At 25.6% G+C, this 11,104-nt stretch overlaps 3 protein-coding genes across 4 annotated transcripts; 1 reads left to right on the top strand and 2 right to left on the bottom strand.

Moving 5' to 3' along the window:
- Nucleotides 1-2,122: 2,122 nt before the first annotated feature.
- Nucleotides 2,123-3,951, bottom strand: LOC112599919 (zinc finger protein 85-like). The gene is made up of 3 exons (XM_025347041.1): nucleotides 3,747-3,951; nucleotides 2,569-2,946; nucleotides 2,123-2,414 (listed from the first exon to the last, which is right to left on the bottom strand). The coding sequence occupies exons 1-3, from the start codon at nucleotides 3,760-3,762 to the stop codon at nucleotides 2,212-2,214; spliced, it is 597 nt and encodes a 198-aa protein (XP_025202826.1). The 5' UTR covers nucleotides 3,763-3,951; the 3' UTR covers nucleotides 2,123-2,211.
- A 131-nt stretch (nucleotides 3,952-4,082) lies between these two features.
- LOC112599918 (dihydropteridine reductase) lies at nucleotides 4,083-8,655 on the top strand. Of its 2 annotated transcripts, none has more exons than XM_025347039.1 (6): nucleotides 4,083-4,216; nucleotides 5,158-5,543; nucleotides 6,869-6,952; nucleotides 7,449-7,554; nucleotides 7,636-7,969; nucleotides 8,454-8,655. In XM_025347039.1, the coding sequence occupies exons 2-6, from the start codon at nucleotides 5,460-5,462 to the stop codon at nucleotides 8,551-8,553; spliced, it is 708 nt and encodes a 235-aa protein (XP_025202824.1). In that variant the 5' UTR covers nucleotides 4,083-4,216; nucleotides 5,158-5,459; the 3' UTR covers nucleotides 8,554-8,655. The 2 variants fall into 2 exon arrangements, with proteins under 2 accessions (XP_025202824.1, XP_025202823.1); XM_025347038.1 differs by having other exon boundaries at nucleotides 5,114-5,543.
- Nucleotides 8,656-8,749: 94 nt separating this feature from the next.
- Nucleotides 8,750-10,670, bottom strand: LOC112599917 (negative elongation factor B). Its single transcript, XM_025347037.1, has one exon. The coding sequence runs from the start codon at nucleotides 10,586-10,588 to the stop codon at nucleotides 8,816-8,818; it is 1,773 nt and encodes a 590-aa protein (XP_025202822.1). The 5' UTR covers nucleotides 10,589-10,670; the 3' UTR covers nucleotides 8,750-8,815.
- Between the last annotated feature and the right edge of the window lie 434 nt (nucleotides 10,671-11,104).

Genomic DNA, 11,104 nt, shown 5'->3' with positions numbered 1-11,104 from the left:
ATATTAAATAATTATTGTTTAAAATAACTAATGCATAGTACCTATATAAAAAACTATTATTTTTCTAAATTACTCTCATTGCTTCTCCATTATGTAAATATTTTCCAATAATCTACAAACTTATGTTTAAAGATTACTGATAGATATCTACTATCTATCGGTCTCTATGTTTTGAACAGAAAAAAAGTTATTTACTATCTTTAGTTATTCATTGAGTAGATAACAATTAAAATGTTAATGTTTAAATTAATTTTTTTAATTATTTAATGACTTTTGATTTAAATAATTTAAAAAGAATAAGTGAATTTTTAATTAAATAAAAGAAGCTCTGACCTCTACTTTTTTTATAAATTCAAGCATGAGAGTAGGAATGTCCATTATGTATATATATCATAAAATATGTTTCTTTTACAATATTCAAATAATTAATTTGAGTATACTTGAGAAAACTTGGGTACAAAAACACACTTTTTAAATGATATTAACAATAACTTTAAGCTATGAGTATACTAATATAATATATATATCTATATAAGGTAATCATTAAGAATAAATTAATCTATCATTTGTTCTACCTTCTATATTCTATGATTATATGACATAAAAATAGATACTTAGATACTAGTAATCCACTATAGATCTATAGTTATTACAACATTACTTTGTATTATTTTAAGTTAAATTATTAAACCAGGTATACAAGATCATTATTGAGTTAATTTTAGGGGGAGGGAGATGAAGGAGTTATATTTTTTTAAAACCAAAGTCAATAAACTTTGCCTTGTAGAAATCCATCATTAAAATTACAGAGAAAGAAAAAGATTTCAGATAGCATTTGAACTCTTAATCTCCCCCCCTCCACGTTTTTTTTTATGGATATAAAAATAAAAATAAGAATATATTTTTAAACAATAAAGAAGAATTATTAAAAATGAAAATAAATAGGTAAATAATTGTAACATGAACATAAATTAATATAAAATATATCTAGTATTATAATTAGTATACTTAAATTAAATATGTATATTTTTTTTTATTTTGTAAATAACAGTAAAAATAAAATAAAATAATGATAGAGTATACATTTTATTATACTATATATTAAAAATTATTTGATACTTATTTAGTGTAGTATCTATTACTTACAAATAACTATAATTATAAAGCCTTTAAATAATTCATTATTTCAGCAAGACGACAAATAACTTTATTAAAATATAAATCTACTGACTATAATTATGAAGAATTTATAAATTAAATAATCACAAATTCACAAAATACTTTAAAATACATATTAACCAATTAACCCAATGATTCACATTCGGCTGAACTCAAATAATTTATCTATAAAATGCTGTTGAATATCTCAAAAAAATATAGGTTGCAGTTTGTACATAGGAAATATATTAATTGAGTAAGTACTGTTATAATCATTGAAAAATATTATTTAATTAAAAAACAAAAACAAATTTTAAATGCAAATTGGTACTTATATAACATTAATTTAAAAACAAAAAAATACTAGAAATGGAAGATTAATTTTTAATTTTATTATTGTTATTATTATTTTACTAATGTACTTTAAAATCTATTCTTTATTGGATAGTTATTATTTTTTATATTTATATAAAATACTATTTTGAAGAAACTTTTTCTAATTTATTATACAAGTAAAATTAGAGTGGTTTAGATAATAAACTTCATTACATAAAAATGTAATAAAACATCTAAAATAGAATAAGGTACTTATTTATTTCAGGCACTAAATGTTTAATCATTTCATCTGACTTAAACTATTCACAAAGAATAATATCTACAAAAGATGTAACCAATATTATCATGAAAATTATAAATTATTTATACTTAATATAATAAATATTACTAGCTTCAATATTATTTATTTGAATTTAAAAATAGTATGAGAATTTTTAATTTTAAAATGACTGTGTAATTCACTATGTATTTTTAATTTAAGTACACAGTTGTGATACTGCTTGCCATATAAAATTAATAAAAAAAAAAAAAAAAAAAAATGTTTAATTTATATCTTAACAAAAAAAAAAATATTGTGATACTGATTAAATAAAAATATATTTCAAATTTTAATTTTGTACACATTTTAAGTTCTTTAGTAACAATTATTATTATAAATTAAATGGTTTATTTTAAGTAAAATTACTAAAATAATTAACGTTATTAACTGTCATTATTTTAAGCAGACTTACTATGTTCCTTTTGGCACTCTAGTTCTTTCATTTTTAATTTAATTTCTGTAACATTAGCATGTACATGGTTTTCCAACTTTTTTGATTCGTCTTCAGATACCTTTTTATGAGCTCGAGCAAAATGTTTTTGGAGTAAAAAGTTTCTAGTAAATGCTGCTTGGCACAAGTTACATTTAAAGGGCCTTTCTCCTTTAAATAAACAAATCACAATACATTTAATTAAAACAATTAATAACAAACATTGATTTTTCTTTTAATACTTGTAGTGACAATATAAATCTTCAAAATAGTTATTTTTATCAAACTAACAATAATTATACCTAAATAACATAAAATGGAATACCTGTATGAATGAGTAAATGCCTTTTAAGATCAGTTGTCCACCCAAATTTTTTACTACACAAACTACACTCAAAAGCTTTGTCTTTTTCTTTATTTTTTTTAGTTACTTTTTTAATTGATTTAACTGGGTTATCATTATTCTCTTCAAATGTAGCCAAACAATATTTCCAAGGATTAAGAGTTTCACCCACTGTCAATTTTAATGGCTTAGAAGATCCATAATTACTAGTTTCTACTGGTTTTTTTTTAGAAGTTGAACTACTTTTATTGTTATCAGCTTTAACCAATTTTTCTTCTTCGACATGACTAAAAAAATGTACTAATAATGATGTAGCAGAATAAAAACATTTGTGGCAATCCGGGCATTTTTGAGAATAATCTGAAAAAATTTTAATTGAATTGTTTAGAAAATTTGAATAAATAATTAATATAAATTAATTACAGATTTTTAAAGAATTTAAAAATTAAAATGTACAATTAAAAAAAGTAAACTTTTTATAATACATTTAACTTGTTTAAGTATAACTGAAAATATGTTTGTAATATTAAATTCATAATATGATAAGTACATGTATGTAAACACAAATACTAAACTTTAGATTACAAGTCATTGAGTTAACTTGAGAATATTTGTGAGTAAAAACATAACATCAGCATTGATCATAAATCATAATATATTACTTTAAATTCAAAATTTCATGAGAAAATTGAATTTCTATTATTACATTCTATATTTTTGTTTACCATAAATAGTATTAAGTAAGTCTTCATCCCATTAACAACTGCTTCATGATAATTTTAAAGAGATACAATGATTTAACTATATAATCATAAAAATATAAGTAACATATTGAAATTTTTGCTTACTTAGTGTTTAGAAAATGCATTTTTATTTATCATTTTTTCAAAAAAAGGTCTATTCTTAAGCATTTAATACTAAAATATATGATACCTAAAATGATTAAGTACAAACAATTAATTGTAATAATGATAATATTAATAGATATTTATATGTATATATATATATAGGAGCTATTTATACAATTTTACAATACACTACCTAGTGGATTGTTAGAATGTTTAAAGATTTATTTATAATACCCATCCAATAAATATTGACTAACAGAAACAGTTATACAACAAGATCAATAATACTGAAATAATTTCAGAATCATTTACCTGTATAAATATTCATTAGATAATATAATTTATTGAACTTAATTACACATTTATAAAAAGGTTAAGACAATATTTACAAGTTCAATAAAGTATCACTCAGAAAAAAAATATGATAACTATTAAGTTACTTTCAGCGTAATGAACAAAATAAAGGGTAGACTGTAGTGTAGATATTTAATAATAGCACCGGCTTGAATAATAATTTAATTTAGTTGACAAAAGATTAGTAAAGTATTCAGAAAATTTAGCAAAAGTAAAATAAAAAATAATCTAATAACTAATAAGTTTATGTTTATAGTATTTATGCTGTATGATAATATTGTTTATTATTTAAGTTATCTATAGATAATTTTAGCGGGTGTAATCACGTTAGAACAAAACCAAATGTCTGTGATAAGATTTCATAAACGTCAAACGATAATAAATCTTAATCGACAATTATTGTGCTGAACATTTACAATGAAATTATTGTAAGTACTTGTACGTTTTGTTCAAATTTTAAACTAAACTAAGTGGTATTGTAAAGCTGAAGAGATTGCACTTTGCACGTTAGACCGCGTTAATTTCAGAAACTACTGAATTGATTTCATTAAATGAACAAAAGTTATATCAACAAATTCTCTGAGACTCGGAAAATGTTGTCACTTCTTTGTTTACCACTATAACTTATAATTTACTATAAAGGATTAGGATATCTCACCCTACGCCACAATTATGAAGTTCGTCTTAGTTCACAAAAATCAATAATTTTTTTATTTATATAATTATGTGTTGTGTATAAGGTTACTATTGGTTAAAAAATATAACAATATAAAAAAAATCTTAACTAATATGATTAGGTAGGTGCATAATAAATATTAATATTTGATGACTGATATTATGAGAAAATGAGATCAATGATCATTATTAACATCGAACATAATAATAATATTTTTTATATCATAATATACGGGTCGTATTGTTGAGATTTCTGTTGCCTGTATGAGATTCTACAGCTGATGATATTATTTCACAACGCTTTTGTTTTAAATACCTACGACGCGTACGTAGCAAAGTCACGTAGGCATAATATCGTAAAATAATATTACAATTTCATAATTTATGCATGATGCATTATTATTATATATTACGCTGTGTCCCTGGTCCGCGCCCCGCGAATTTCAAAATTATCAAAATGTTAACGCCCCGCAACGCCCGGCGGGCACAAACCGCAGACTTCAGATCAGTAGTAGCTATAGACTTTAGGTGCTGTACACTGCTTATCCGGTCCACGGCCCACCGCCTTTCTATTACAATAAATTTACAGTCACACTCACTACCCGAGACCGCGTTCACAATAATAATAATAAACTATCACGATTTTCAAGTACGTAAGGATTACTGCATTATATAGTGTTCGTGTTTACGGTAGAAGTAGAAGTCACTGATTCGCTGTATAGTCGCTGTTTAGTCGTTCGGTGTTCACCAGTTCACCACTCACTTGCGACACGGGCTCGTCGGCAGACACACGTTCTCTCCTCAGTCCTCTGTAATAGTCGTATGCTCTTACGTCGGTTTTATTGTTGCACACATCGTCGCCCGTTATTATTATTTGATCGTACACTCAGACGCCTAGACGGTCGAGAGCCACTTGCGTTTTAAGATTTTAACCGCTTTCGGTGTTTCATACACTATATTATTGTCGTTTACGGCCGAATCAAACCGCTCACCAGGATGGCTGCCGGCAAAGTATTGGTGTACGGAGGAAAAGGAGCGTTGGGATCGACGTGCATATCACTCCTCTCGTCTCAAAAATATGTAAGCATAATAAACGGTTGTATACCCACCTGTAATAAATAATAATAATAAATAATAATAACGATACCTATCCATAGTACCTAATGTAAGTTTTATCGCTGCTCGGTATAGTGACTATGGTGCAGCTATAACTGCCTACTGCAATGAAAGTATACCTACTATATTCGACCGATATAATTATACGAATCGTTATAATTCGAGGTCACCTAGTACCTACTAATAACACAATATTCCAGTCTCACGATCGTTTGAAAATGTATAAATAGTTTTACACCGGTAATATTTCTATATATTTGACGTAATATGATTTTTAATCAAATTAGAAGTTATTTAAATACAAGAAAACTACTATCTCGTTCATAGAAAAGCATATAATTGAAATTAATTTTATTTATGAAGCCAGATGAAAACGAATACATACCAATATGAATTAAACATTATAATTAAATATGATTATATTTATTGAAATTAGTGTACTGAGAATTTTACTTTATCAATTATTCAATTCCTATGAATATAAATGTCCTGTATTATGATTATAAAATAATCTTAAAAAATTTAATGATGAAAATAATTAGTTACTGTATAGTTATGCGATAAACAAAATATTAAAGTATTAAAATTAATTTTGGTAGATTTTTATTAAAAAACATTTAAATTATAATCATCATTGTAACACTAATAACATTTAATTATTTTACTGTATTTATTTAAAGATTGAAAACACATCAAATAATTAAATACTACAATATATTTCTTACAGCCTACAGGTATCTACTATAAAATAATTGACAATATAAAAGTGTCTACAGATTACATAATTGCCAAGACTAATGTGTTTGAAAAATCAAGTGATAAATAATAAATTTATGATTTTTTATAATATATTTACTTAACTTTATTTATATTTATTTTTGTTACGTAAACTACATTATAGTCTTAAGAATATTAACATATTTGGGTAAATATTTCAAAAATGTCTTGTTAATTGTTATGCATTTAATATGAAATACTTAATATTAAAAGTAATTAATTTTATGGTTTAGAAGATTTAGTAATAAAATAGCTCAAATAGTCATTTTACATTACATAATTTGTAGATGTCGTATTCAATTTTTATTGACTTATTATATGAATACTAATTCTATAAATGAATGGATAATATATTAGTTAAAACTAATATTCAAAATATGATGAATAAGTACTATTGAAATAATAATGTATAAGGTCTAAGTAGTATATTATGCAATTAGCACATGCCCATAGTATTATAGTATCATTATTATATAACATAATTAGTTTTAATTATTATTTTTATTTTTCAGTGGGTTGGATCAATAGACCTAACAAAAAATGAAAATGCGAATGCTAATGTGATTGTTGAACGAGATGCTACAATATTAGAACAAGTAAAACAACCTCATAATAGTTCTATAATATAATTATAATGTACAATAAATTTTATCTTAAAATATTCATTACATTTGTAAAATTAAAATAGGACTAGGATAAACTAAGATAGTCTGTGCTTGTAAATAAACTTATAAATGAGAAATTACTCCTTTCTAAATTGAATTGATCTATTTATTCCTGTCAAATTTTCTGTGCAATTTGGAGCAATAAAAATAACTACATATATGTGTTAAGCGCTTTGTCTTTTGTATAACAATATGACTGTATCTGGCTACCCTGTATTAAATTAATTTAATTAAAAATACTTTTTAGTGAGAATTTTTTTTTTTATACGTGTTTTAAAATAAGAAAGCATATTGACAATTATAGAAGTTAAAAGGTTAACATCTATAATTTATTCATTTAATTCTTTTTTTTTACATTTTAAATAAATAAAGATAATAAATAATAATTATTAATAAACAATTTTTAAAATTGTCTTTTCTTTTTAAGGAATCTCAAATTTTGAAGGAGCTTAATTCCGTTTTAGGATCAGAAAAATTAGATGCTGTAATATGTGTTGCTGGTGGTTGGGCTGGTGGCAGTTCAAGCTCTAATGGTAAGTGGCAATTTTATTATTATGTAAAACACAGTTTTACAAAAAAATATTTATTAATTTTAATTTTTTTTATATGTGTAGATTTTGTGAAAAATACTGATTTGATGTTAAAACAAAGTGTTTGGAGCTCAGTATTAGCATCATCTATTGCATCAAAGTTCTTAAAACCTGGAGGTATTTTAGTATTGACTGGAGCTAAAGCTGCTCTAGATCCCACACCAGGAATGATTGGTTATGGTTTAGCTAAAGCAGCCATACATCATTTAACAAAATCATTGGCTGATGAAAATGGTGGTTTACCAAAAGGAGCTCAGGCACTTTCAATATTGCCTGTCACCCTTGATACACCTATGAATCGCAAATGGATGCCTAAAGCTGACACTTCAACTTGGACTCCATTAGAATTTGTTGCTGAGTAAGTACTGTTGTTTAACAAAATTTAATTTAGTAAATAATTTGTTTTTTAGGTATATATTATACTAATTTCTAATGTGCTGAAAATATATAACATGCATAATATGGTTATTATTCCTTTAAAACAATAAATATACATACAATAAAAATTATTTAGTAAACAATTCTAAAAGTAATTCACATATTAAATACCTTTTACTATTTAAAAGTAAAACTATATAATCATTAATAAATAAATATTATAATTTCATCTTTAATTTAGTTTCATATTTAAAAATAAAAATACATTTAACTTTTTAGAGTTCAAAACTAACTTAAATATTTAAATTACTTTAAACAATTTTAAATTTGATTTAAATTATTAAATTGAAAAAAAATAGTTCATTCTTTATTCTCTTTATTGTTTGTTTATATTTTCATTATGCATTTTTTTTTAAACTATAAATAAAACACAATTTTTTAAAGTTTCCTATTTTATTTTTCAGATTATTTTCTAAATGGATTAAAAATGAAGAAAGACCGCCAAATGGTTCACTTGTTCAGTTAAATACAAAGGAGAATAAAACAACTTTAGACATTGAATAATTCTTAAAATATCAAAAAAATCATTTCAAATCTTCAATTTTCTGTCTGTTAAATTGTACTTAATATTATAGATATATAATAATATATTTAAAAAAAATATATATATACATAATATATATTGTCCTACTCTATGGATTAAGGAGAGGTTTATTAAGTATATAAAATATAAAATTTGAATATTTTAATAAATCTTATTTTATTTTACATTAGGGATCGACTGTCATAATATTATATAATGGCGTAATAAAATTATAATTATGATTTAATAATGTGAGGGCGTAGGCACACTCATCAATGGCGATTCCAAATAATCAAAACTTGGCGGTTCTGGTGGTGGTTCTGAATCTGTTGATATCTTTTCTACAAAATCAGAGTATAGTTTGTGTACAGCTTCATCATGTGTTGAACTTGGTTGTAAAACTTTAGTTAATGTACTTAATCTACTTGGTGGTAACTTAGGATAAACATGCCACACTAGTTTTAATACATGTCTAACTACATTTTCTCTGCTCAATCCAGTGCAAAAGAATTCATCAAATATTACAGTACAAAAATCCTCAGCAGCAAATTCTTCGACTTGTTGTATTAATAGTGCTACCAAAAAATGGAGAAATGGATCCTCAAAAGCACGGTCATGGTCACAGTTGGCTAATGACCCCAATATTCTCATTAATGCTAACCTGTCTTTAGCTTTAGCAACATGTAATGTATAATACATAGCAACCGTACAAGCAACACTGCTCTCTTGAATATATGCTTGTACAGCATCTGGAACAGGTCCAGAGTGCTCAATAATGGTAATTGCTGATTCCCTTTCATCAAGAGGCATTTTAGTATTTAATGATCTAACTTGATCATCTACCATGAGTGACATCAAAGCAGGCATAAATTTTGTAACTACTTGACTGTCAAGTTTTGGTTCCTTAAAATCTTGGGTATCTATCATAACCCAAGCACTTAAACCAAGAGACAACATCCTCAACAACAAAACTAATACATGATTTTCCCTCGGTAAATTTTCATTATTAATTAAATGATGAAGTATTCGAATAGTTGAAGTCGCTAAGAAATTAATGGCATACGGATCACATAATGTCATTGACAAATCTCCCAATACTGTTTCATGTCCTCTTTTGATGCTATCTAAAAATCCTTGAAGTTCACGGGAACGTTTAACATCAACATTGCGTTCTCGAATACAAGCATCGAGACACCATGTGAACTTATGACACGGGTCAATAGATATAATATCTTGAATTTCCAGATCATGCAATGCCATTAAAAGTTCAGCTCTTAGTGTACAATAATGTACATTGTGAGTTCGTAAGAATAATGTTCTCAAAAATTGCAAAACCATATCATATAATTTTATACTAGAACCTATCATATGTGCAAGCTTCTGTACCACTTCTCCTTGACGTCTCAATTTTGGTGATGGTGTAAAGAATAAATTGGTTAAATTATTATGGTCAAAAAGAATATTTTCTTTTTCTCTTATGTACTGTGTTAATAGAGGAGACACTTCATTAACCAATAATGATTGATTGTCCTTCCAAATTTGTCTTTTCACTTCTGTATCTGTATCTTTGTAAAGTTCAGTGTCTTTAACTAATACATTCAAATATTTATCATCAATATGAGATATGTTTTTAAGAATAGCCATAATTATGGGTCTTAATTGTTTAATATGAACTGAAGGGAAACTTTTTGCCAACATGTCCTTAAGCTTACGATCGCGGTCGCGTCCTTCTTTTTTACCAATTTCTTCAATATGAGCAACTAATTTATCGCGCAGTGCTTCTAGTATAGAGTTATGAAAATCTAACCGGCGAATACCATGGAGATCAAGCAAAGGTAACATTTGACGGAGTGATGGCAAATGAATTCCATTGTCTACTTGAAATTCTTCAATAGCTTTTAAGGGGTCTGTACAGTTTGTCAGTGTTTCTAATAAATACGTTTGACCGTGTATACCTGATTCAGACTGTTGGTTTTGGTGAACCGTGAACATAGAACGTTGACGTCCACCACTCATTTTGAACGATTTAAATTTAAATTTGTTTTGTACAACTGTAAACAAAATTAGATAACGACGTTTAAAATTAATTTATTAGCTCTTAAATACATAACTTCTAAGTATATTAATTATAAAAAAAAAAATTAAAAACTCTTTGAACATTACGATTTACGATTATTACAATTAACGTATTAGACACAACACATACTTTAGAGTTAAGCAAGTAATACTTCTGATAAGTGATAATGAATAACAACGATAACCGTGTCACCGTGGTTAAAACGTCAAAACAAAAAATAATAATAACTGTTATTTTTTCTTCCAAGTAACAGCTTGTTCCTGTTATTGTACATACATAGTAACTGTTACTGTAGTAACTGTTATAAATAACTATTACTGTTATTAGTGTTATTATTTGAATTATTTGCCAATTTGCCATCACTCATTTCAAATTTCAAGTACTTCGTTCAGTTACGTATTGTGTTAACATTTGAAATCAAATGAAGGTAAGTACTTTGTCGTTTATTAAACAAA

This window comes from Melanaphis sacchari, unplaced genomic scaffold (genome assembly GCF_002803265.2).
Source record: "Melanaphis sacchari strain LSU unplaced genomic scaffold, SCAv2.0 Contig56_pilon_pilon, whole genome shotgun sequence".
Classification (NCBI taxonomy): Eukaryota; Metazoa; Arthropoda; class Insecta; order Hemiptera; family Aphididae; genus Melanaphis; species Melanaphis sacchari.
Note: the sequence above shows the minus strand (reverse complement) of the source record. Positions and strands in the feature narration are given on the sequence as shown.

Coding starts and splice junctions, on each gene's coding strand:
- LOC112599918 (XM_025347039.1), top strand. CDS start 5,460: ATGGCTGCCGGCAAAGTATTGGTGTACGGAGGAAAAGGAGCGTTGGGA. Junction 5,544..6,868: donor TCCTCTCGTCTCAAAAATAT/GTAAGCATAATA, acceptor TTTATTTTTCAG/TGGGTTGGATCAATAGACCT. Junction 7,970..8,453: donor CCATTAGAATTTGTTGCTGA/GTAAGTACTGTT, acceptor TTTATTTTTCAG/ATTATTTTCTAAATGGATTA.
- LOC112599919 (XM_025347041.1), bottom strand. Junction 2,415..2,568: donor GCATTTACTCATTCATACAG/GTATTCCATTTT, acceptor GTTTATTTAAAG/GAGAAAGGCCCTTTAAATGT.
- LOC112599917 (XM_025347037.1), bottom strand. CDS start 10,588: ATGAGTGGTGGACGTCAACGTTCTATGTTCACGGTTCACCAAAACCAA.